General features: G+C 23.0%; 3 protein-coding genes across 7 annotated transcripts in view; 2 read left to right on the plus strand and 1 right to left on the minus strand.

The window, feature by feature from the left end:
• The window catches only part of LOC122504489 (neurabin-1), a 37,110-nt gene extending 26,995 nt beyond the window's left edge, over positions 1–10,115 (plus strand). For 3 of the 5 annotated variants that reach the window (XM_043615633.1, XM_043615626.1, XM_043615657.1), the window contains 7 exons: positions 2,851–2,904; positions 3,182–3,874; positions 6,774–7,035; positions 7,133–7,366; positions 7,678–7,827; positions 8,051–8,151; positions 9,516–10,115. In XM_043615633.1, coding sequence (XP_043471568.1) covers positions 2,851–2,904; positions 3,182–3,874; positions 6,774–7,035; positions 7,133–7,366; positions 7,678–7,827; positions 8,051–8,151; positions 9,516–9,767 — 1,746 coding nt within the window. In that variant the 3' untranslated portion in view covers positions 9,768–10,115. The remainder of the gene's footprint in view (positions 1–2,850; positions 2,905–3,181; positions 3,875–6,773; positions 7,036–7,132; positions 7,367–7,677; positions 7,828–8,050; positions 8,152–9,515) is intronic. The other 2 variants (XM_043615640.1, XM_043615650.1) reach the window with 2 other exon arrangements.
• Positions 10,116–12,661: 2,546 nt separating this feature from the next.
• On the plus strand, positions 12,662–19,814 carry LOC122504683 (dynein axonemal assembly factor 4-like). Its single transcript, XM_043615892.1, has 8 exons — positions 12,662–14,473; positions 14,569–14,806; positions 14,952–15,150; positions 15,467–16,025; positions 16,130–16,230; positions 17,785–17,938; positions 18,265–18,575; positions 19,678–19,814. Exons 1-7 carry the CDS (start codon positions 14,351–14,353, stop codon positions 18,469–18,471), a joined length of 1,581 nt encoding a protein of 526 aa, XP_043471827.1. The 5' UTR covers positions 12,662–14,350; the 3' UTR covers positions 18,472–18,575; positions 19,678–19,814.
• Positions 19,149–23,118, minus strand: LOC122504707. Its single transcript, XM_043615916.1, has 2 exons — positions 22,347–23,118; positions 19,149–19,956 (listed from the first exon to the last, which is right to left on the minus strand). The coding sequence occupies exons 1-2, from the start codon at positions 22,412–22,414 to the stop codon at positions 19,623–19,625; spliced, it is 402 nt and encodes a 133-aa protein (XP_043471851.1). The 5' UTR covers positions 22,415–23,118; the 3' UTR covers positions 19,149–19,622.
• Positions 23,119–27,463: the final 4,345 nt, after the last annotated feature.

Consider the following 27,463-nt stretch of genomic DNA (forward strand, 5'->3'; position numbering starts at 1 on the left):
AGAGTAAAATTCTAATGTATTCATGTTTCTTACTCCGAAGATTAATAATTAAAATTTTTATTAGTTATTTTAAAAAAATATACATACTTAAAATTGTTTAATAAAATTAAACTTTCGCAAAATTTTTTTTGTCTAAAAAATAAAATTGTTGTAATTTTTCAATTCTATTGTTTCAAGATAATTGAATTTTTCTAAACAAATCATTGAAATTTTTTTACTTTTTTTGAAAAATAATTGAATTCTTTTAAAGAATTTTATTTAAATTTTTCGAAAATAATCAAGGGAAGTTAGTGACCATAATTATAATTTTATTTTTAAAATTTAAAGTCCCTCTTACAGTTTTAAATCAATTTTTTGCTTCTAAAAATTATACTATTCTATTATTATTTAATAATTATAATTATTAAACTTCTCTTAAATTTTTATCATTTCAAATTTCTGAATGTTCAAATAAATGATATTTATTTATTTCTTGAGCAAATTAAATGTTTATTACATATTAAGTAAAGAATTAATTATTGCTGCTTATTATTTTCAAAAATTTTAATAAAATTCTTCACAAGAATTAAATTATTTTCATAAATAATAGCATTCTTTGGAAGGATTCAATTATTTTTATAAATAGTAAAATTCTTTGCAGAAGTTCAATTATTATCAATGTAATTTTAATAAAATTGAAAAATCCAATTTTCAATTATAATTATAAAGAGACAAGATTATTTTTAAAAACTTGAAAAAATTCTTTGTTTAATTCAAGTATTTTCCAAGTTTTTAATTAAAATTACTGAAAAAAACATTATTTTCAAAAAATTTAATGATTTATTTATGTTTGAAATCAAATTTAAATTTAAATTTGATAAGAAAAAAAACCGGGAAAAAATTAGGATATAGCCGGGAAAAACCGGGAAATAACCGGGAATTTTGTTAAACGAAAATAGTAGACACCCTGAAAATTCATCACAAGATTAAAAAAAATTCTTTGTCTAATTCAATCATCAAAAAACTACATTATTAAAAAAAATCAAACAAATTCTTCTAAAGAATTTAATTATTTACAAAACCTCTAATAAAATTGTTTAAAAGAGTTTTATTTTCTATCAATAATTTTTAATATAATTCAGTAATTAAATGTTCAACAAAAACTTCTTTGTCTAATTCAATTATTTTCAAAATTTACAATTAAAGTTAATCAAAAAACTACATTATTAAAAAAAAAACAAAGAAATTCTTCTAAAGAATTTAATTATTTACAAAACCTCTAATAAAATTGTTTAAAAGAGTATAATTTTCTATCAATAATTTTTAATATATTTCAGTAATTAAATGATCAATTTCAATGATTAAGGAACGCGATTATTTTGCAATATTAAAAGAAATTCAAAGAAATTCTATAAACGAATTTAATTAAGATTTTCAAAAATTTTAATAAAATTCTTCCCAAGAATGCAATTATTTTCATAAATAGTAAAATTAAGTTCTCGAAACACTTTCTGTAAATTATTCAAAATAATAATTGTTTCAGAAAGAAATTCTAATTAAAAATACTGGACATTGAAATTTTAATTATATTTTTTTTTAAATTAGGTACTTGAATTTTTGAATACACGATACATTGAAAATTTTTTAAACAATCGTCATCTTGGAAAATTGAATTTAAAATAATTGAATTATTATTATTAAAAATAATAGATTTTGAAAAGAATTTTAGTGTGAAATTGTAGAAAATAATTGAATTTTGGAGAAATCCCTGTAGCAATTTTTAGAAACAATGAAATGTCAGAATGTTTCAGAATTGTTTTGAAAAAGTTTATTAAAGTCGTTGAAAATAATAAATAATAATAACAAAATAGTTAATAATTTTAAATTATAAAAATATCCTTTTTAATTTTTTATCTGAAATGATTTCATTCTTACATAGAATTTTATTGAAATATTTGAAAGTAATTTAATTGTTTCGAAGACAATTGAATTTCTTCGAATAATATTATTAAATTTTTTAATAATAATTGAATTTCTAGGAAGAATTTTATTTTTTATTAAAATAATTGAAATCCTACAAAGAAATTTACGATTTCTGAAAATAATTGAATTCCTCCGAAAAATCTTATTATTCATGAAAATAATTGAATTCTTGCAAAGAATTGTATTCAAATTTTTGAAAACAATTTAATTAATTCGAAGATGATTCAAATTTTTTGGAGGGAAGAATTTTATTTTTTATTAAAATAATTGAAATTTATGATTTCTGAAAATAATTGAAGGATTTAACTTAAAAATTGTTGAAAATTTCAAATTTAATTTCAAATTTAATTTATAATTTAATATAAAATTTAGAATAGAAATTTAATTATATTTAAATATGCATTTGAAAAATTATTAAAATTTCTAGTAATTTTATTTCAAAATTTTTGAAAATAATTGAATTTTAGAAGGAATTATATTTGAAATTTTTAAAACTGTATTTATGTAATAAGTTTATTGACGTTTTCGATCTTTTTTTGGGGAATTTTATATCGATTCGAGACCTAGGAACATAAAAAAGAGAAATTTGTAAACAAAAAATACTATTTTCTGAGTAAAAAGAAAATTTATTTCTTCCAATGGCTGATTATACTTGTTTGTAATCTTGTCCCACTTTTTTTATTGTACCTGTAGAATGTAGTTTTTTAATCGTTTTATTCATTTTAATTCTATTTTTAAAATGTTGATCTATATATTTGTGTTTTATTGTTATTAGTGTTTATTTACAAACACGTCATGCCTGTTCTTTTCTTTTATTATTAATTCCACAATTATTTAATTTAGTGTAGATTTTGCTTATGCATTGTGTGTGTCGTTGATTGCTTGCAGAGTCAGTATAAACTTACTTTAGCGGATGAAGAGGTAGAAAAACTTAAGACAAAGGTAATTATTGAACGTTGTTTTCTGTGTAAATTGTTAAAATTAGAATTTTTGTAATTGATTGTCAAAATAATATTTTTAATTTCATGTGTAAGTTTGTAAAGTATAAATTTGTCCTTGAACTTCCAGTGAAGCTTTAACGATAGTTTGAAGGTTCTTTATATATAAACTGTCATTGCTATACTATAGGATAAATTTAAAAAAAAATAGTTGCACTTTAAAATAGAAAGAAGCAGAAATAAATAGAAGGTACTTTAATGTTGAACTTTAATTTTTTTAGTTAATGGAACTGGAGAATAATGGAGCTGGCAGTGAGGAGTATGCGGCAAAATTACGTGAATCTGGACTCCGACTTCGTGAATCTGAAAGAACTTTGGGAAATGCTCGACAGGATTTATTAACAGCACGCGAAATGTTGAATCAAGCGACGGCTCAGGGTTCAATGTTGCAGCAGAAATATGCACGTGCCAAAAGACTTGCTCGTGAATTTCGTGCCGATATTACTGCACGCGATGAATTCTATGAGCAATTATTGCAGGAAAAGGATACGGAATATAATGCACTTGTTAAAAGTTTAAAAGACAGAGTCATTACGTTGGAGGTTGAATTAACGGAAACCCAAAGAAGGTTTGGTTTGCCAGTGAGATTGCCTTACGATGGGGCAACATCGAAAATTGTTACGCCACAATTAACGAGACGTCAATTACCGCCGCCTCCTTCTTCATCGAGTTGTCAGCTTTCGGACACTGAGACTTCGGATCTCAGCAGTCCTGATGATGGGGATAAGACGGCAACTGTAGAAAGAAAACTTCCACTACCGATTCCTGTCAAGGAGGAACTTGACAGAGCTGTTCCTGCTCATCGACTACTCGATAATTCTGCTGGGAAAAGCAAAGCTGAATTGGCAAGCAGGGGAGGACTTGCCAATCGACAATTGCCCAAAAGATCTGGAGGACTTAGTAACAGTAGTTCGGTACGTATCTGTAATTAAATTTTTAGAATTTATAAGAAAATTCTGAATCTTTGTGTCTTTTTTGTTTGACTCATAAACTATGAAATTACCAAGAATTCTAATACGAAACTTTCAATTTTTTTTAATTCTGACAGTAATTTCTTGTTAAACTTAATTCTTGAAGAACTGTCACAAAATTATTATTAACAAATTATTTAATGAACTAGCAAATGTTACGCGCGGATCGAGATGTTCAATTTCTTGTTATTATGAAAATTATAAAAAATTTTATTTTTAAATATAAAATTTTTAAATAATTACATAATTAATTATTATTGTTTATATTTTCAAAAATATTAATATATAAATCTTGGCAATAATTTAATTATTTTTATAAAAAATAATAACATTCTTCAAAACAATTCAATTAATTTTATAAATAGTAAAATTTTTTGCAAAAATTTAATAATTTTCAACCAAATTTAAATAAAATTTTACGAAAGAATTTAATTATTTTAAAAAATATAAATAAATCCTTCGAAATAATTCAATTATTTTGTTAAATAGTAAAATCTTTGCAAAAATTCAATTATTTTCAATCATATTTCACGAATTAATTCAATTTTTTTTAATTAAGTATAACATTTTACAAAAGAAATCAATTATTTTCTAAAATTTTAATAAATCCTTCGAAACAAATCAATTATTTTTATAAATATAGTAAAATTCTTTGCAAAAATTCAATTATTTATAATACAATTTTAATAAAATTTTATGAAAGAATTAAATTTTTAAAAGTTTTTAATTACATTTTTCGAAAAAATTCAATTATTTTCTATATTTTAGTAAAATTCCTTAAATTAATTAAATTATTTTAAAAAATTGGAATAGAATTCTGAGAAGAATTAAATTTTTTTTCAATTTTTAATAAAATTAAATAATGAAATGTTTAATTTCAATTATTAAGAAACACTATACCTAATTTAAAAAAAATTGAAAGAAATGCTACAAAAAATTCAATTACTCTCAAAATTTTTAATTAAAATTATTAAAAAAAACTCCATTATTTTAAAAAAATGCAAAGAATTTCTTCGAAGAAATTCAATTAACTCAAATTTTTAAATAAAATTCTTTGAAAGAATTCAACGACCTTCAAAACATTCATTTTAAAATTGAAAATATTTTATAAGAAAAATTATTTTAAAACAACTGATTACAGAAGTTTAATTATTTTCAAAAGTGATAAACTTCTTCGCATAAATTCAATTTTGTTCAAAATTTTTTTAAAAATTCTCATCAAACTCCATTATTTTAAAAAAAATGCAAAGAATTTCTTCGACGAAATTCAATTATTTTAAAAAAATTTAATAAAACTCTTGGCAAAATTTCAAATTATTTTCAAAAATTTTCATCATTTCAATTATTTTTAATATCTACTACTTTTATATAATTTTCCATAGAATTCAATTATTTAAACAAAATTTTAATAAAAATTTCACAGGAATTCAATTACTTACCAATTTTTTATAAATAACTTCGAAACAATTCAATTATTTTTAATTTTTTATGAAGTTTCTCGAAAGAATTCTAATATATTCAGAGAATGGAAAAAAATAGTTCTGAGAAATTCAATTATTTCAAAAAATTTAAATAAAATTCATTTAAAAATTCTATTACCTATTAAAAAAAATTTTGACAAAATTCTTTACAAGATTTAGTTAATAAAATTGAAATTTTAATACAATTTTCCTTTACAATTCAATTATTTTCAATACAATTCTTCTTAAAAAATAAATTATTTTTATAAATAATAAATTTTTTTTCGAAAATTCAATTATTTTAAAAAATTGTGATAACATGCTTTATAAATTTGAAAAATTATAAATATAAAATTGATCATAGAATACAATTATATTCATAAAATGTAACATTCTTCCTTGAAATACAATTATTGTCAAAAATGTTTGTAAAAATCTTCGAAGCAATTCAATTATTATTTTCGTAAAAAATAACATTCTTTGAAGCAATTCAATTATTTTTTAAAAATTTGATAAGATTCTTCATAAAAATTAAATTTTAAGAAACTTTCAATTATTCAATAAATTCTGTGAAAATTGTTGTATTTAAATAATTTGAATTCTCGAAAAATTTTCTAATAAAAATTGATTAAAAAATGAATTTCACTTAAAATTTTAAATTACAATTGAATATTAAAAGCATTATAGCGTGAATTTTTTAGAACTAATTGAATTTTGAAAAGAGTTCAAATTAAAATGTTTGAAAATTTGAATTTATAGTTACAATATTCTTATGATATACAATAATTATTTTATCACTCTGTCATCTTAAATTTTATTATAAAACATGAAGAAATCGATTGCTCCGAGTCGAAGACTTGGAGTGATCGATTTCTTCATGTTTTATAATAAATAATTCTCGTAAGTTATTGAATTTCAGAAAGTTTGAATTTGAAAATTTTAATTCCTATAAAAAAATAATAATGATTAAATATTTATTTAAAAAAGAAGTTATTAATGTTTTCGAATAATTTTACAATTATAGAAATTCATTAATAAATGTAATAAAACATTTTTTTTAGTATCTAGTAATTTTTGGAGTGAATCAGAATATTCTTTAGGATCAGGAAAAAAATGAAAATTTTATCTGGAAATCAGGGAAAAACAAAATTAAATTTTTGTGTCAACTCTGTAGAATTCTTTTTGTAAAAATATAAATTTATCTCCTTCTCAATGATGTCTTATCCTTGCTCGCAAATTATTTTGTGACGATAATAGTGGCCACTTCAATTTGTGCCTGAGGCCGGTTGTCGTGCTGAGAGAATTAAAAAAAACGATAAAATTTATTTTTCTTTTCCATTATAAACAAATTCTTCTCGTTAAAAGAATATTTTTCTTCGCAGGATTATGGATTGGATGAATCGGGTGACAATACAGATGATGATTCGTCTTCGAAGCATGCAGTGTCACAGGACAGTAGTAGTAGCCGATCACCAAATGATTCGGTAATATCAAAGCAATCGAATTCAAGTTCCTACTCGTTTTCGTATTCGCAAAAAAATAAAAGCATGGACTCGATACATTCGGCGGCAATACGACAACACAGCACAATTAGTTCTCAAGTTCGTGCCATGACCGAGCAAAGTTGGCAAACATCACAAAAAGGTTTTTTATCTCTTCTAAAAACTATTTTACTTTTCTAATTTATTAAAAGAAAATGAATTTAAATTGAAAATCTTAAAATGAAATTTTGTTTCCGAAGCCGGATTGACTGGACCACCTGCGTCTTTGGCTGAACAACTGAAGCAGGTTTTGGCCGAACGAGAAAGACGACTTACTGGAGGTAACGACATGTCTTCTTCGAGAGAAAGCTCCGGGGACTTTAGCGATTTAAACAATCCGCATTCTAATGACCCAATCCTAGTCACTCATAATTTAGTTGAGGAAATTAGACAAGCCGTGAGCGAAGCTAATCAAAGAGGTACGCAACAAAAAGGTATTTACTCAACAAAAACATTTATATTAAGTAGAATTTTAATCTATTTTTAATCATTTTATTAATTTACATTTTACAATAGTAATTTTATTCTTTTATAACCATTTTTACTCGTAGAAAAATAGAAATTATTTTCTAATAGAAAGCCATGAATAATTTTTTTAATTACAATATTTAACAATTAAATATAACATAACATATATTTATGGACTTATGACCCTTATTTTGGGGTAAATAAATATTCATTGTATTATAAACAAAACTATATTTCCCTTAAAAATTATTTATGAATTTTTGACCATTTTTTTAAGCAAAAAAAGTGCCGATACCTTCACAAACTTTAATGGGTGCCGGACATACTCCCTGGCATCATCCAAGCGGATCGCCGTCTAGTTTGTCATCTGGTGGATCTATTAGTCCAACAGCTGTTGATCCAAGTCCTTCAAAAAGCGATAGTGCAGGTAATTTCACTTTTTAACTATAAAAATAGTTTTTTTTTAAAAATTGAAAAATTTTATTAACAAAACTAACTTCAGTATTTTAAAAAATATATATTTCATTGCAAAAATCTAACACCAACTTCTTAAAAATTGATATTTTCTATTAAAGTAATAAAATTTATCTTCTTCTTTTTCTTCAATTCCTTGAATTTTTGACAGAATTGTTTTATTTGATTCCTCTTAGATTCAAGCGAAGTTTGGTTACCACCTCACGAATTTGGTTTGGGTGATAAAAGTTCTCATTTTTGGCAAAGTGCACCAATAACCGACTGGTCGAAAGAACAAGTCAGTATAATTAAATAAATATTACTGAATTTATTTTTTATAAAATTGGAAACTATAATAATAGAATCAAATCAAATCTTTTTTTAAATTTTTAACATCCGATTAGTTTAGTAATAACAAGGTTGTCACAGGTGAAGAAAATTAGGGAAAAGTCAGAGAATTTTATCATAAGAACTGCAAAGAAAATTAAATTTTTAGAATTCATAAGAAATTTCTTCTGTAATTTTTTTTTTTTTTTTGCCTTATAAACTTTGAAATCACCAAGAATTTTTAATATACAAAGCCTTAAATTTTTTTGTTTCTGACAAAAATTAAACTTTTTTATAAATTTTTATAAATATTTGAATTTCAAAAGGTTTCAAATTGAAATTTTAGAAAATTTGAATGTAAATAACTTTAATTAGAGATTCTGAAAAAGTTAGTTTTTGAAAAATTGTTATTTACATTTTTTTAAATTAGTTGAATTTTTGAAAATATAATTGATGTATTTTGTATAATTGAATTGAAAACAATATCAGTTAAATTCTTCAAAACAATTAAAATAATTTAAAAATTTTTAAGAAGAATTTGAATTAAAAATTAAAGAAAATTATTGAAAATTGGAAGAATTGTAGTAAAATTTTTGAATACTTGCAATTTAGAAAATACTAAACAACTTAGATTTATAAAATTTTTAATTTCAATTTTTTTGAAATTAGTCATTTATTAGTAGTTTTTTGCATTTTTTGAATTGATATTTAATTGAAAATTTTTCGAATAATCGAAATTTTGTAAAAATAAATTGTAGTGATTATCAGAATTATTTTTTTCTTCAAATTAAATTGAATTCTCAAAGAACTTTCTCCAAAATTATTAAAAATAATTGATTTAGAAAGGAATTTTAGTTAAAAATGACTAAAAAAAATAATTGAACTGAAATTTTGAAAATAATCTTGGAGAAGTTACAGTAATAGTTCTCATAAATTATTAAATTTTAAAAGGTTTGAAATATGAAATTTTTGAAAATTTTAAGTCCTATAGAAAAATAACTAAATAATTCCTATAATAATAAATAAATAAATGTGTTGGAAATTTTTTTTGTCTATTTAATCATTCTTAGAGTAAATCAGAATTTTCTTTAGTGTAAAGGAAAAAGGCAAAATTCTATCTGGAAATTATTGAAAACTCAGCGAAAAACAAAATCAAATTTCTGTGACAACCCTGAATAAGAAAAGAAAAACAAGGACATTCTTTTCCAAATGTCTGTTTTTAAATTATAAATTTTCTATAGTAAAATTGTAAGCTCTTGATAATATAAATTTTATAAAAAATATTAATTTTTGTATAGAATATTTTTTTTGTAATAAAGAATTGAATTATTTCAGGTGTGCCAATGGCTGACCGGAATTGGTCTTGAAAGGTACGCGTCCCGTTTCATTGAGGCTGGAGTTTGTGGCAGTACTCTTCTACGATTGGAGTCCCGCGATTTGAAAGCACTTGGCGTTTCACGTGAGGTAAAAGATCATTTAAAACGTAAATTAAAAGACCTGCGAGCACAAGCGGACCGCGAGCGTAAAGAGCGTAAGGAAAAGGAGCGTATGCGACGAAAAGCAGAAAAAGCGGCTCGGAAAAAATAGCCCCACGAGAATGTCAAGTCAGACTCGTTTTACTCTTGAAGCGAAATTAAAACGAGTTTGCATTTTAGTCCACACCCCAAGCTTTGTACAAGTTTTGCTATGATCCTTTGTTATTTATACAAACAATTTTTTTTATATTGTTGATTATTTTAATTGAATGCAGACAATTATTCTTGTTGAATGCAGATTACTTTTTTAAATCTTTGTATAGTGTTCGTTTAATTTAAAGAAGAAGACTATTTTTTTTTTTGCCAACGTATCAAACATACTTTAATTGATTACGTTCTCTTTCTTATTTTTTTTTTTTAAAGAAAAAAAAACAATTATCTCTTTCTAGTTTTATTGTTTGGAATTCCAAGCAAAAATCGGGGTTTTTGAAAGATGGTTATTTTCATAATTTTATATTAATTCATGGATGCCAGTGCATTTATAATAGATGAAAATAAATGCAAATAATAATGAAAATATAATGTGACGAGTACATAATATTGGTTTTAGCGATTGAATTCGCTTGAATACGTGTATGATAAACGTATGTGTGTGTATAGGTCTTTACATACGAAGATGTGTATATTTTAAAGTTGTAGCCATATATACCTATATAAAAATTGTAATTAAGGTATGATTTTTTTTTACAATATAATACTCTCGTGGCACGTGTGTTCGTGTTTTGAGACTGAGACAAAAAACAAAAAAAATTGTTTAAAAAAAAATCATAAGAAAACATCGTTTATTTATTTTTTTGAATTATCAACCGACCCCCAAAAAAGGTTGGTTTCTTTGTGTAATTGTAATTCTACATATTAATATAGTAATAATGTAAATTTGCGGGCGTGCCTTTCATGGAATCGCCGCCGGTTACGAATGGCTGTCATTTTTTTCCTAATTCGTAACATTATGAATTTTTTAATTCGAAAAATGAAAAAACAAAATATAGGCATAACCGAGCATTTTTTATCGGCTGTGTTTCTTTTTATTTTTAAATTTTGCTCAATCTTACATTTCATATCAACGACCGGCTGAAAATGAATTTTAGCACTGGGTCGAGCCTATGAATTTTTAGACCCAGAAATGTCGTATCTAACTTTTTCCACAAATCGCATTTTCCCCCCCACACGCATTAATTAAATAGTCGATTAACTTTAATTAGTTTCAGACATTCCACTAGGACTGGAACAATTTTTCAGGCGTGTATGTAATCATTGTATACTCTTTAATCGTCAATTCAATTGTCACCCTGTAGACTTGAGATTCTAAGGAAAATTTAATTGCAAAACTTAATAAAATAAATTTTATTTACTAATAAAGTAAATTAATTTACTAATTAATTTAATTAATTCAAACAATTAGAACAATTAATTAAAATTTAAAAGAGATTTTTAATAATTACAGATTTTAGACTCTGTTACTACAACCAACTATTTGCTACTTTTTTACGATTTGTTAATATTTGGATACTTTGTTTTTAGATTTGTGACACTAAAGGCTTTTTTTTAATATTTGAGAATTTGCACAACTTTAAATTCGTTAAAGTTGAAATAAAAAAATTATTCTCAAGAATTTCTATGAAATTCTAAGAAACAATTTAATTATTTTCAAAATATTTTTTGGAATTCAATTACTTTCAACATCTACTATTTTAATAAAATTTCCCCCAAAAAATTAACTATTTAAAAGAATTTTAATAAAATTCTTCGAAAACATTCAATTAATAAATTTTTTACAGAAATTCATTTATTTAAAATACAATTTTCATTAAATTTTTTCGAATAAAAACGAATTGTTTAAAAAAATTTTGTAAAATCCTTCGCAGAAATTCAATTATATTTTCATAAATAAAAAATTTCACAGGAATTCTATTAGAATTTAAAATACAATTTTTGTACAATTTTGCGATCAAAATCAATTATTCCAACAAATTTTTGTAAAATTTTTACCAAGAATTTAATTATTTTCATGAATTATTATCGCAGAATTTTAATTATTTTTAATACAATTTAAAAAATCATTCTTCGGGAGAATTCAATTATTTAAAAAATTTTTTATAAAATTCTTCATAAGAATTCAATTTTAAGAAACAGTCAATTAAATTATTTATTTTTACATATAAATAATTGGATTCTCCTTGAATTTTCTAATTAGAATTGATTTAAAAATTAATTTCAGTTAAAATTTTAGGTAATAATTGAATATTAAAAGCATTAAAGCGTGAATTTTTAGAAATAATTGAATTTCAAAAGATTTTTTTGAATTTAAATCTTTGAAAATTTTAATTGTTGTAAAACTGTAATAATATTAAATTTTTTATTTTTAAATAAATTATTAATTATTATTTTCTTACGAAATGATTAAAGTTTTGAATAATTTTATTTGAAAATTTCAACAACAAAAATTATTGAATTTTTTGAAGAATTACACTTGTAATTTTTAGAAATTGTTAAATTTCAAAAAGAACATTAATTATTTTAAATATTTAAATTCTTGTGGAAAAATATATATAAATATTAAAATATTTATTTAACAAAAAATATTCAAGTTTAGAGTGTAATTTAATTTGGAAATTATGAAACATTGTTTTGAAAAATTGTAATTAATTTGTTTGAAGATGAATAAATTCTCGTAAATAATTTAAAAATGATTAAATTATATTTCCAATTATTTGGAAATTTTTGAAAATTCAATTAAAATAAATTATATATTTTAATAAATTTTTTTCTACTTTTAGAAATTATTCTTTAAATTTAATCGTACTTTTAAAGAATTTTGAATTAAAATTTGTAAAATTATTAAATTCTGAAAAATTTAGGTTTGAAATTATTTTGATGGAAATTAGAAAAAAATGCAGAATCAAATTTTTTTAATTTTCGTGAATCGTTTAGAACGAGTTTTTTTGTCGTCAAACTTAATTTTTCAAAAACTACTTTTTTACTACTTTTTTCAGGCTTGAAGCTACTTTTTTAAAAATTAATTATCGAGTGCGAAGCCTGTAATTGTCGAATTTAATAAAACATGAATTTAATAGTTGTAATTTTTCAAAGTTTCTCTAAAATCCTCAAGTCTATTGGATTACATCGTCGATTAAGAGATTAATCTAGTAGAAAAGAATATTTGCAAAAATATTTTCTAGTATAGAAACTTAGTGTGTGTGTGTGTGGGATATGCAAAAATTTGTTGTGTACAATTTTTTATTTAATTAAGAGAAAGTACGAAAAAAAATTGTCAAAGTATAAGAAATATGAAGTAAGAAAAAAAAATAGTTGAGAATTTAGAATGCGTACATATATTTGTATCCAAAATAATTTCTCGACGTTGCAAAGTGTTTAAATCAATCGATTTCAAAGAAATCTATAGTACGTAAGAAATAATCTCAAAAACATAAAAAAAAAAATTTATAGTAAAGTAAAAAGAAAAAACACTTTGTACATAAGTTCGTACAGTGCATGTTGATAATACTACAATTATCACTTTAAAAGAAGAAAAAAAAAAGAAAAAAAACTGAAAGAACCTGTAAACGGTAGTGTCATATTTACTTCGTATTGTATTTAGCCAGATAATTCAAAATGTTGACAAAGTCCTCCATTTTTCTAATGAGAATGGTATAAAATATGATTTCTTCAAAAAAAGAAAAAAGAAAAAAAACTAAGTACTTGATACTTTTTTTATTTGTTGCCAGGAAGAAGGAAAAGCCGCAAAATGAAAATTGTGGTTCTCTTTTCGACAAGTGACGTTTTTATCAAATTGAATAGAATTACGATTCGCGTTGCATTTGTCCGATTGATTTAAAGTGAGAAGGCAATTGATAAAAACTGACTGATTTTAATGTAATAAGTTTTATAGTCGATTTTTCAACGAAGATTTTAGATGTGTAAATGTCATATTTAAACATGGATCAACTCTTGAGAATTTCAATTGAAGAATTGATGATAGAAACTATAAATTAACATTTTCCAATGCACGTTTGTTGTCATTTTTTTTTATTGAAGTTTTAGAGAATGTAATATTAAAATTGTGTTTTATTGAGATGGAATGATCTTATGTTTATTTAAATTTTTGTTTTAATTGTAAAACTTCTGTTTTTTAAATGTTGTTTTTTTTAATAGGGAGACACGTTTGTTAAAATTTCGATACTGCGAAATGTTGTTTTTTTTTGCACTATTTTTTTTTTGTTTTTAATATTGTCAAGCATTTATTGAGTAACGTTAAAACAGATGATTGTTTCAACGAAGTTAAGATGCGCGGTTACTTGGCAGCTTTTTAACAATAATATTTACAAAAAAGTATTGTCACTACAAATACTCTTGAACATTTTAATTATAAACAATTCATACGTTAAATCTGATTTTTATTTCTGCCTCTGTCCTCATTTCTTCAAAGTTTAGAAATTAAAAAGTGTTTCTCAATTTTATTTTCTATAAATTTAAGAAAATATTCTGAAATATTCTTTCAAATTATTTAGTGCGTTGCTATGGTGATAACTTGAAGTTTAATCAATATCTCGAAATCTTCTATAAACAAAGAAGTAAAAATAATTGTTGAAGTGAAACAAATAAATGTGGATGAAAGAATAAATTGAAGGAAAGAAAATGCCGTCGATAGTTATAAAAAATTACGAATGGCGTCAAACAGATACGAATATTATTATCAATGTGGAGCTTTTTGGTAATCCAGGAAAAATCGATTTCTTCACAACCAACAAATATGTAAAGGTAATTTTTAATCACAATTAAAAGAATTGGTAATTAATGGAAATTGTTGAAAAAATTAATTTTTCGAATTAATTCTTTTATATTTTTTTTTTCAGGCAAGTTATCCACCTTATATTTTCGAATTGTTTCTTTGGGAAGTTGTTAATGAGGAAGAAAGCGAGTGCACTTATACTCAAAAAGAAATGATCATTACTTTAAGGAAAAACGAGGCGGATCTTCAATGGCCAAAACTTGAATTGGAAAATCTCAGCAAAGAAGTGAAACGCGAATGCAGAAAAATTGCTCATGAATATTCTCAATTAGCTGCCGAACAGAAAGCAAAAGCTAAAAGTGGTTTGTTTTTTATTTATAAATATCAAACTTGTATTTATATCAGAATTAATTTTATTTATATCAAAAATATAAGAAAAAAGTAGTTGTAATATTAATAATTTAATTAATAAAGATACTTTTCTTTAAAAGAAAAAATATTTTACAGAGAAACGACAGCATATTCAGAGGCAAGCAGTAAAACATCAAATCGATCTCGACACTTTGGATTTAAACAAAATAGAAAGAATTCGTGATTCTCACAGAAAAGAAGCTATGAGAGAACTTGAAGAATGGAGATTGAAACATGAAAAACCCATCTTCGAAGGCATTACTGGCATAAAGCAGGAAAATCGAAAAGAATACAGGTGTCAATACTTTAAATACACAATTAATTTCAGAACTTTCAAAATCCGAAAAAGTACTTTAAAAATAAAATACAAAAGTAGCTAATTCTGTCAATTAAATTGCAATATTTTTCTAAATTAGTAATTTTTCTTTATTTTTCACTTGTACTTATTTATTTTTTTAATTTTTATAGTAGAAATTGATTTAACAATAGAATAACGAAAGAGAAAAAGAATTACATTTTAAATTATATTTCTATACTTTTTTATTTAATAAATAAAAGTAAAAACTAATAAACTAAATTTTAATTGTTTTAAATTCTTTGTACATTTTAAGATCTCCATTAAAGTGGTTCGACGAACCTCCTAATGAGAAATCCTGCAATAAAGAACCAACTGATGCAAATAGAAAACCACAGAATCCAAGGAAAGAAGTGGAAATTGAAGAATCAGTCGATGGGAAAATAACTAAAATAGTAAAAGATGGAATGAAGCAGAAAGAGGAAGTGAAAAATACAGACGATTCTCTTACTAAGAATAATAATAAAGAACTTGACAACAACAAAAAAGAAGACACCGAGGATTCAGATTCAGATTTCGAGGATAAAAATCATTTTAATGATTCGAAAAGTTGTTTAATAAAAGAGATGAGTGAGAAGGATTTGAAAAAATTTTCCAAAAGGAAAGAAGAAATTGAACTGCAGAAGGAGAGAGATAGGAAACGTGTACTAATTCAAAGATTCATTGACAGAAGATCCGTGAAGACAAATGACATTTTCAATGATCCGAATAAATCTATTCCACTTCCAAGAAAATGCGGGACAATTAAAGTTTCATTTACCGAACGAGCGTTCCCAACACCTGCAAGGGAGAGCTCTCATCTCGAGGAGCAAGAAGTATATTCTTTCAATTCAATAAAAGAATAAAGAAATAAAATAAATTTAATAAGAGAAATCAAATCATTATAAAAATATTAAAAATGAAAAAAATTTCTTTTTAGTGGCTAGAAAAACAGGCGAAAGCAAGACGACAAACTGGATTTGTTTCCGAAGATCTTCGCCCCGAGGAACAAAATCCGCAATGGCTGAAAGATAAAGGAGAGTAAGTTATCTTATATAATAATTTTCGTATTTTTTAAATTTAATTTAAACACTTCTTCATTGTTTATTTATTTATTATTTTCTACTCGAATTCAAGAAAATTAAATCCTAAATTTTAATTTTCAAAAATTTCAATTTCATGCCTTTTGAAATTTAATTATTTTTGAAAATTTCTACTATAACTAATACGATTTTCAATTGTTTTGATAAATTTTTTATTCAAATTCTTCTAAATAAATTATTTTTAATAATTTTCAAAAGGTTTCAAGTATTTTCTAGAATATTTAATTAAAATTCTTTTCTAAATCAATTATTTTTAATAATTTTCGAGAGAATTCTTTGGCTAATTCTGTCTCTAATGTTATTGATTTTTTTGACAATAATTATTTAAGATTTACCTCCACATTGCGTAAGTTCACATTAAATTTTTGATTCTATTACTGCCTAGTGCAGGCTAACTAATTATTATTGATTAAAATAGGTTGTGGTTTGCAGCCTTTAGATTGTAAGAGTACTTTGTACGAAAGGGCTTGACCCGTAAATTTGTTAAATAAATAAATAAATAAATTCAGTTTTTCAAAGAAAAAAAAAATAAAGTTTAACAAAAATAATTCTGAAAATCTCTTGTTTACAAGTCAATTTTACAAAATTTCGATTGTTCAAAAAAAATATCTAATTCCAAACCATATGAATGATTTCCAAAAATTGCTATTGTAAGTTCTTTTAAAACTTAATTATTTTCTGGAATTTTTAAATAAAATTCTTCTCTAAATCAATTATTTTTTACTAAATTTTAGAAAATTCTTCGAGAGTTAAATTATTTAAAAAATTTGAACCAACTTTTTTCAAAAAACCAAGTTTTTACAAATTTTTAATAAAAGTTATTGAAAATATTAATTTTTAAAAATTTTAAATTTGTTCCTTTTGAAATTTAATATATTTCTAAAAATTTCTACTGTAACTCATACGATTTTCAATTATGTTAATAAATTTTTTATTTAAATTCTTCTCTAAATTTAATTATTTTTAATAATTTTCAGAAAGTTCTTTGAGAATTGAATTATTCAAAAAAATTGAAAGGAAAGTTTACTTAAAATTTCTTTTAAATATATTTCTAAGTATATATTCAAAAATTCAACAAATTTAAAAAAAATCTAAATAACAATTTTTTAAAAATTAACTTTTCCAGAATTTTCAATTAAAATTATTGAAATTTTCTAAAATTTCAATTTAATTTCAATCTTTTGAAATTCAATTATATTGATATAAATTGTAAATGCAACTGTTGTAAAATTTAATTATTTTTCTGTAATTAAAAATCAAATTATTCATCAAGTAATTCTTAATTAATAATTTTATTATCGTTCTTCAAGAATTCTTATGAATTCTAAAAATTTAATATTTTCCCAGAACTTTTCTTAAAATTGTCTGATTTGTGACAATCCTGTTTTAATTAATTTTAATATTAATATTCTTGATAACTAGTTAAATTTATTATTTTTTTTATTTATGAATTACATTTATAAATTTTTTATTATATCCAATTTTTTTTCAGTGAATTCTTCAAGGCAAAAAATTATCTTGGAGCCATTAGCGCATATTCGCATGGAATAAAATTGAGCGAAAAAATGTCATCACTTTATGTTAATAGATCAGCGGCTCATTATGCTTTGGGGAATTTTCACAAATGTGCCGAAGATTGCTCAACGGTAATGTAAATCGTTAAATTACGAAAAAGAATCTAAAAACCTGAGTTACTTTTGCTTTGGAAAAAAATAGAAAAATCTCAAATTAAATCGTTAAATAAAAGAAAAGAATGTAAAAATTTGAATTATTTTCGTTTAAAAAAGTAAGAAGAGTCTCAAAAATAGGAAATTTAATTACAAGTAAAAAATGTTCATGGAATATAATATAATAAAATAAAATAATAATAATAAAATAAACTAAGTAATGAATTTAAATGAAATTAAATTCAATAGTTAAATTAAATTAAATATAATAAAATTAAAATTTAACATAACAAAAAAAATTACAGGGCTTGGAATTAATGATTCCAAAATGTGAGGGCAATCGAGAATCAAGAGCCAGATGCCATGCACGAAGAGGCGCAGCTCTCTGCAAATTATCAGTTCCTCAACATGGTATTCCTGAATTGGAAGCCGCTTTGAAACTAGCTCCGGACAACGAGAGCATTAAACTCGATTTAGTAGCCGCAAAAAAATGTTTCAAGCTTGAGAATTAGAAACTCTTCCCTAGAATTTACGCTCAATTTCCTTGCTCTGTGACCCTTGACAAAGCAAAGCAAAAGCAAGTCATTCGAGACTCGCAGAAGAAGACAAGTGATGAGTAAGTATAACAAAAATTTATTTTATTCTTTTTTTACTTCCATATACACAATGTAAGTGAAAAAAAAGTTAAATAATATCACAGGCAATTTTACCAAATGGTTTTTCTTCTTTTGTTTTTATAGAATTTTCATTCCCTTATATATCATTATAAACTTACAATATTACACAATATATTTTCTTTCATAATCCAATTTTCAAACGGGTTTTTTCATTCTTGAAAACAATTTAAAACTTTTCTTTTCTGAAAATCTAATGAGTAATTTATTTTTTCACTAGAATATTTAATTAGTTAGTTAAATTTATTTATTTAGTGTTTATCGAATGTAAATTTATTAAAATCGTGAATAAATTTATTACAATTGTATTAAAATTGTAAAAATTGTAAAGTTTGTAAAAAAAATGAAAAGAAAATAAAGATTTCAGAAAATAATTATAAATAATATCTGTTTTTATATAGTAGAAACATTTTAATATTCTTTGGTTAATTATTCTAGTACATTAATTCAGGAACTTAATTACGTCAGAAATTATCCGTCAGGTAATTCCCAAGCGACTATTTTCATTGAAAAAAAATGATAATAATATGCAAATACTAAGAGAAAAATTACAAAGTTTCATAATACAGAAAAACCGATTATTTAAAAGTAAATTCTAATTAATTCGTTCGTTACATTCTTTTGTGATTTCAAATTTTTTTGCAATTCACTAAACAAAAAAAGATTTGAAAAATAGTTGATTATTTACGTTAATAAACAGATGAAACTTGAATTTTTGTAATTTTGATGATAAATTAAATAAAGCGAAAAAAATGAAGTTATTCAAATAAAAATTAATACAAAGAGAAAAACAAACTAAAAAAATGTAGAGTTTATAAATATTTGTCAGAAGTTTAAAACTTTAGAAATAAATATTTAATTCCTGACGGATAAAGTTTTAAACTGTTTTTAATCGAACAAATTCTCGTTCTACTTTTGGATGAAGAAAGTAGCAGCTTTCGCGAATAAAATCTATTCTTGCGCAATGAAAATTTTTAAGGCAATAATAATTACAAAGAAACGACAAGTTTCTCATCCACACATTCGCATCTTGTGTGTTCCAAGGCATGTATGATCTCGTGATGTCGATCTCTTTGACGATCAATTGCATGCTTTACCATGAAAACAAGACTGACATTTCTCGATTCAGCTGGAGCGCAAATTTGATTAATCGGACAACATCCGGAACCTCCACATCGAGCCAATACTGTCGAGGGCGGATAAAAAATTTCATCAGCACTTGGTCCAACTGTCAGCAATTCCTCCACTGAAACAGCACGCGGTTGAGGAAAGGAGCATCTAAATTCATGAACCAATTGCACGTGATTCAAATAACTGCTGTCCCTGTAAAATCAAGAGAAAAAAGAGTTGATCAAAAAATTTTTTTTCTCCACTCGATTAATGAGAAGAAGTAATATAAAGATAAAAAAGAAAGACATTAATTTTCATCTTTAGAATTACCACAAAAATATAATATTTTTTGTCCCTGATTTTCAGACAAAATTTTGATTTTTTCCCTGGCCACAAAAAAAAATTCTGATTCACTCTAAACATAATTAGATAATCAAAAAAATGTTCTATTATTTCTATCGACGAATTCCTTTAATTGTAAAATTATTCAAAAAAGGTAAAATTCTTTGCAACAATTCAATTATTTTCAAAAAAATTCCACGAAAGAATTCAATATTTTTCTTAATTCGTTCTACTAAAAAATTTCAAAAGAATTCAATTATTTTCTAAAATTCTAATAAATCCTTCGAAATATTTTATTTATAAATAGTAAATTTCTTTACAAAAATTCAATTATTGTTAATTCAATTTTAATAACATTTCTTGAAAGAATTCAATTATTTTCTAAAATTTTAATAAATCCTTCAAAACAATTCAATTATATTAATAATAGTAAAATTCATTGCAAAAATTCAATTATTTTCAAAAAAAATTTCACGAAAGAATTCAATTTTTTTCTTGACTCGTTATAAATTTTTTTAAAAGAATTCAATTATTTTCTAAAAATTTTAATAAAATTCAACAATTAAATGTTTAATATCAATTATTAAGAAACACGATTATTTTAAAAACTTGAAAGTAATTGTTCATAAAATTCAATTATTTTAAAAATGTTTAAAGAAATTCCATTATTTAAAAAAAATTCAAAGAAATTCTTCAAAAAGAATTTAATTATAATTATCAAAAATTTTAACATAATTCTTCACGAGAATTCAATTATTTTCCTAAATAAAAAATATTCTTCGAAGAAATGCTATTATTAAAAAAACTACGAAACAAAAAAGCAAACAACAACTAACTTCAAACTGCGAACAGATTACCGGAATTGAATTTCTGTAATTATTTGTAACTTCTCTAAAATTCAATTTTTTATAGTGTTTTTAACTAAAATTCTTCTATAAATACATTATTTTTAATAATTAATTAAATATATTTATAGTTTCCTACTTTTTTTTGACAAATTTTCTTTTTAAATGTTTTGATAATTAAAAATTAATTAATGTTAATTAATGTTTTTTAATTTTACAATTAATTAAATTCTAATTTAATATATTTAATTTTGAAATTTGAATAATTACAGAAATTAATTAATAAATATTTTTTAAAATAAAAGCCATAATTAATTTGGAAAATTAATTTAACATTCTAAAACATAAAAACAGTTGCATACAATATTTAATTTATTGTTAATGAAAATAATTGAATTCTTTCGAGAAATTCCATTAAAAATAATTAACTTTCTGCGAATAATTTTATTATGTATTTATGAAAATAATTGAATTGTTTCGAATATTATATTATTTCTGAAAATAATAAAATTCTTGTGAAGAATTTTATTAACATTTTTGAAGATAATTGAATTATTTCTTGAATGATTTTTATAAAAATCTTTAAAATTGAATATTTTTAAGGAATTTAATGAAACATATTATATTGGAAAGAATTGAATTCTTATAAAGATATTTTTATTGCGATTTTCAATAAGAATTGAATACTTTAGAGAAATTTAATTAAAATTTTTTAAAAACAATTCAATTTTTTCTATAAATTTTATTAAAATTGTATTGAAAATAATTCAAATCCTACGAAGAATTTGATTATTTTTTGAAAAAATTGAATTTTTGCGAAGAATTTTATTAAAATTTTTGTCGAAATTTCCAAAAATAATTGAATTCTATAGAAAAATTTTATGTTTCTAAAGTTCTCAATGTTTAAATCATTCAAATGAACGAAATGTATTTATTTCTTTTTCAAATTCAAATTTTATTACAAAACGTTTGAGTCACTTAACGAAAAAATTAATTATCAAGTTTTTAAGTGTTGAATTCAAGTTTGTTAATTTTTACTACAGTCAATAATTTAGAAAAATATTTTTTGTGAAAAATATTTTGTTCAGATTGCTCAAAACTTGCAGATAACGAAATTTTATTCCAATTTTTTAAAAATAATTGTTTTTTCCGAGAAATTTTATTAAAATCGCATTAAAAATTGAATTTCTGAGAAAAATTTGATGATTTTTGAAAATAATTGAATTCTTACAAAATTTCGTGATTAACTTTTATGAAAAAATACTAAATTTTTGTCACTAAATCGAATAAAATTAATCAAGTTTTTCTTTTTCAGAAAAAGTAAAATCAACACACCAAAATTATTAAAAAATAAACAATTTTTTTAAAATTAATTCAATTTTGAAAAATTATTAAAAAATTAGTAAAAAATCTTACTTGAGATGCTTGCTAACGGCAAGTGAAATAAATCCAAGAACGATGAATAAAATAATAATTCTCTTCATATTGTTATTTTCCCTCTTTGAAAAAAGACGATTTCAAAACCAAGAGACAAAATGTAATGAATTACTTTATGACATTAAATTTTCAAAGCTCGCGCTTGTCAAGGAGCAAGGAGGATTCGTGACTTTTGTCTTCTGCGATCAGAATCCTCTCTCTGTATGTATATATGTAACTTTCATCCTCAGAGAGTTGTGTCCCCACCTCAGATTTCTATCATCATCATCGTCTTCGTCTTCGTCGTCGTCGTCGTTTCTCTTTTCCTCTTTTTCTGCTCCTTGCAGTCTACCTCTCTTATCCGTCTTTCTTTTTCCATTCTCAAGCACCAAGAAATCAATCCGTCCTCCTCTCACTTGGTTCTCAGTAAACTCAAGGAGGGGTCGAACAAACCGTTCCAAGAATATCACTAAGATAAGTATAATTACAACTTCTGGTCCTGCCTCCCATTCGAGAAATTGCGTTACGTCTCGTGACTTTGGATCGCACCTTCATTCTTCTCATTTATCGTCTTTCTTATAAGTTTGTCAACAGAAGCTCTCTCTTTCTCTTTCCCTTCGTCCTTTGTATCCGAAAGGGAGAAATTCGACAAAAATAATGAGAAAACTGTAAAAAGAAACAAAATCAAATAAAAATAAAATGAATAGAAAATAAATTCAAAAATATGAAGTGTGAAAAATTATCTTACAAACAAATGTTTACAATTTTCTACAAGGAATTGATGAGAACTATTTATTTAACAATCAAAACTCTATCTTCTTCTGTATTAATAATCGTTGTATTTCGGTAATCTATTCGCAGTTGAATTTTATTAAAATTTTTAAAAAATAATTGAATTCTTTTAACAAATTTTATAACGAGTTAAGAAAAAAATTGAATTCTTTCGTGAAATATTTTTGAAAATAGTTGAATGTTTGCAATGAATTTTACTATTTATAAATAAAATGTTTCGAAGGATTTATTAAAATTTTAGAAAAAAAATTGAATTTTTTCGTGAAATTTTTTTGGAAAATAATTGAATTTTTGCAAAGATTTTACTATTTAAAAAATAATTCAATTGTTTCGAAAGATTTATTAAAATTTTAGAAAATAATTGTTTGCTAGTTAATAATAATAAATTATAATAAACTTGGAAAAATTTTGATTTGATTTTCCTTGTAAGTTATTTTTTTAGTAAGGAATTTAATTATTGTGCGATTGAAATTATTTTTGAAGAGGGGAATTTCGCAACGGCCTTTGGGGGAAAAATTTAAAAGGGTTCAAATTAAATGCCTTCGAAAGATTCCGGTGGAAGATTGATGAAAAAATGAAGGGGTTTTGATTGATTGTCGGCGAACGAAACGAATTAAATTTCTAAAGGAGCACAGGTTGAATATCTAAGCGATGCGACAGGTCGATGTTGGGTGATTCATATCATTACGACCTCTTGTCTATGCTGTGTCTGGTTACCTACCAGGGTCGGCTACACTTTCCTGAAAGAAATGCAAAAAGTATTAGAATTTAAATATTTTTCAGTTCAATTACAATTTTTTCTAATTATTCGCCTTTAGATTATTAATTATCTTAATAAAAAATGTTAATTACAATTTTTCAAAAACATAATTTTTTTAGAATAAAATTTTTTGAAATATAAAATTTATTTTAATGAAATTTGAGAAAATTTCATATTTTTTAATTTTTTAAAATTGTTTCAGAAATTCAACTATATTTTCAAAAAAGTTTAATTACTAATTTTCACATTTATTTAGAATTTTTAAATAAAATTTTTAAAATTTAATAACTTTTTGTTATTTTATTTGTCTCAGCGGGAATTAAAATTTAAAAATACTTTTATAATGTAAAACCTTTTGAAATTTAATTATTTTTAAAAATTAGAATTACAATTCTTCCAATTTTTGAAATATAAAAATTTTAAGAATAATTACATTTTTCGAGAAATTCGATTAAAATTGTACTAAAAATAATTGAAATTCTGCTATGAGTTTCATTATTTATGAAAATAATTGAATTGTTGCGAAGAAATTTCAATAAAATTCTCAAATTTTGTCAAGAAATTTGAAAAATTGAAAATTAGAATTTCTAATTCAATTTCAAGTGGGCAATCTTTTAGTTCTGAAAATTATAATTACAGAATAGATAAATATTGAACTGAAATAACTTTTTTGCTTCTAAATCCGCTCCTGGGGACAATGCATTCGTGAATTTTTCATCTCGCTCGTCTTAGACATTCTTTGAGGTCGAATTACACACCCTCGATCCGGGAGAGAGTCCTTACGTGAAATTTTTGAAGGTGAGAGGCCTACGTGACTTGTCTAAATTTTCGTCTGAGTGTGACGACTTCTGGACTTACGTTTTGCCACATCACTCACTTGATGATTAATGACTTTTTCTACGATGAACCTGAAATTAAAAAACAAATGTCACAATGTTATGGTAAAAATTAATTGCAGAAAAATTTATTTTATGTTAAAAGAAAAAAAAATTAGTTTTTAATTAATACAGAAAATACGAATTTAAGTATTTTAAGGACGAATTGATCAGGAATTAATTAAAATCCAAGTTATTTTGTGAAATGGAATTTTTTAAAAATCTAAACCAATCTTTCGCAATGGGGAATCCCAAAATTGATTTTATCTTTCAATGTAGTGAATGAATTAAAACTCAAAGACAAAATTAACGTTTAGATACGTTTCCTTGATTTTTTTGCCTCTTTTTTCAAAATATTTAATGTAAGAATATTTTTTGTAAAATTTACTATTTGTTTTTTATTATAAATTTAATTAATAATTTATCACGAGGGAAATTAAATTCAGAACTGCGATTCAATTTTGATTGTTCGTAAGTGCAATGACTGCCGCATCTTTCGCGGTACTGATAAGAAGTAAATTATACAAAGTAAATTCATTGCCAAGAAAGATATTTTCAAGTATTATTTCGTGGACGTATTAATTACGAATTTTATAATTAAAATTGATTCAGAAATATTTTCTCTCATATTTTTTTTTTATTTTTAAGAATAAGAAAACTTTAAAATAAAAATGAATACTGATATTTTTATTATGATAATTGAAATATCTTTTTATTTTGTAAGTTTATTTATAATTTACTAAATGTAAATAATTATTTAAAAGGAAGACGAGATTTCTTTTAATCTTTTACTCAATAAAAATTTTCCTACATTCTCAAAAAAAAATATGAAAAAAATTGATTGTTTTGGTTTCATTAACTTTTATTCTATTTTCATAAAAAAGAAATTAGTTTTTATATTTTGTAGTAGTTTTCTTAGTATGAAGCATAATACCAGTAATCATTATATGAAACATAAAATTTGAGTCTACAATTTCTTCAAGCAATTTCCTTGGTGGTTAGAAACATCGAGTGACTAGAAATAGTTTCAGTGTTTTTTTGCTCCTAATTATTATGTTTTAAAAAAATTAAGATTTATAAAAAATTTATTTACAAACTGTAAACATTGTAAATTTAACTTTAATTTTTGCAAATTTATACTAGTATACTTGTAAATTTTATTTATATTTCTATTTCTTTTCTAATTAATTTAATCATAATTTACATTATGTACTTGAATTTTCTCATTATAAAATTCAGTTACAATTACAATTATAATATTTCCGTGAATCTTCATCGGCAAATAATGATTTTGGAGAATTACATTCATATTCGCTTCACGAACATCAATCGTGGGCAATTTTCGTCGAGTTTCGGTAGTTCATTCACTTCAATAATTGTAGGGTTTGTTGGCTCCAAATATTTACAATTGTCAACTGAAATTTTCTCATTTGAAATCAAATTGAGAACTGTTTTTTTTTTTGCGAAATTCTATTTTGAAATAATTATTATTGAATTAGATGAAAAAAATATTAATATAAATTATTATTCTATTTAGAATAATTAAAATATACAAATATTTAACTCAATTAAATTTCCAGATTACGATTTACATTTTCAAATTCTTATTTTTTTTTAAATGTAATTTAAATTTAAATTCTTATTTATTTATTCTCTTTTCGATTTAGAAAATTTTTGAAAAAAAGTTTGAGAAATTTCTCTCAAAAAACAGTCCTAGAAAAGTTACTTTAGTCAATTAAAGGTACAAAATTGATTGATACAAAATTGATGTCTAAACTTAATTACTCAAAAATTCGAGAATTTCGTTCAATAAATATTTAAATACTTATTAGGTATATTTTACATTTCGACGAGAATTAAAATTTTTTATTTTAAATTTCACTTTCAAATTCTTTGAAATTTAATTATTTTTAAAAATTGCAACTGTATTTCTATGAAAATTCAATTGGTTTCCAGAATTTTTAACTAAACTTCTTCTCTAAATCAACTATTTTTAATAATTTTCCGAAAAATCATCGAGAATTCAATTATTTAAAAAGAAAAATTCAATTTTTTATAAAAATTAATTATAACTGTAATCTTTTATTTTTTTTAAATTCATTTAGGTAAATTATTGAAAATACGTAATCGGAAAAAATTTAAATTGATTTTTAAAAATTTGAATAAAAAAATTCTTACAATTCATTAAAAATTGTTTATTAACAATACATGTTTAAACAATTTTTGCAATATAATACATTTTTTAAATACTTAATTGATAAATTTGCAAATAATTGAAATTTAGTAAAATTTTTTGAGAATAATTGAATTTTTTAAAGGAATTTTTGCAAAATATTAAAAAATTAATTTTTTGAAGAATTTCAATTACAAATTTTGAAAAAGATCGATTTCTCGAAAATTTTAATAATTCTAAAAAATTAAAATCTTTAAAACATTTTAATGTAATTATTTTTTAAATAATTTAATTATCAAAATTTAAAAAGTTCACTTGTTAAGTAAAAAATTAATTATTCTTGTTTATATTTTTTAAAATTTTTAATATAATTCTTCGCAAGAATTCAATTATTTTTATGAATAGTAAATTTTTTTTAAAAATTCAATTATTTTTGACAAAATTTTAATAAAATTTCCCGAAAGAATTCAATTATTTTCTAAAAATTTATTAAATCCTTCGAAACAATTCAATTATT

The sequence above is a fragment of the Leptopilina heterotoma genome, unplaced genomic scaffold (genome assembly GCF_015476425.1).
Source record: "Leptopilina heterotoma isolate Lh14 unplaced genomic scaffold, ASM1547642v1 Lhet_111, whole genome shotgun sequence".
In the NCBI taxonomy this organism is placed as follows: Eukaryota; Metazoa; Arthropoda; class Insecta; order Hymenoptera; family Figitidae; genus Leptopilina; species Leptopilina heterotoma.

What these genes read in the sequence shown, in the direction of transcription:
- LOC122504707 (XM_043615916.1), bottom strand. Translation starts at nt 22,414, where the DNA reads ATGAAGAGAATTATTATTTTATTCATCGTTCTTGGATTTATTTCACTT. An exon ending in GCCGTTAGCAAGCATCTCAA is followed by an intron (nt 19,957 to 22,346) that starts GTAAGATTTTTT and finishes TTGATTTTACAG; the next exon opens with GGACAGCAGTTATTTGAATC.
- LOC122504683 (XM_043615892.1), top strand. Translation starts at nt 14,351, where the DNA reads ATGCCGTCGATAGTTATAAAAAATTACGAATGGCGTCAAACAGATACG. An exon ending in GAAAGCAAAAGCTAAAAGTG is followed by an intron (nt 14,807 to 14,951) that starts GTTTGTTTTTTA and finishes AATATTTTACAG; the next exon opens with AGAAACGACAGCATATTCAG. An exon ending in TGGCTGAAAGATAAAGGAGA is followed by an intron (nt 16,231 to 17,784) that starts GTAAGTTATCTT and finishes ATTTTTTTTCAG; the next exon opens with TGAATTCTTCAAGGCAAAAA.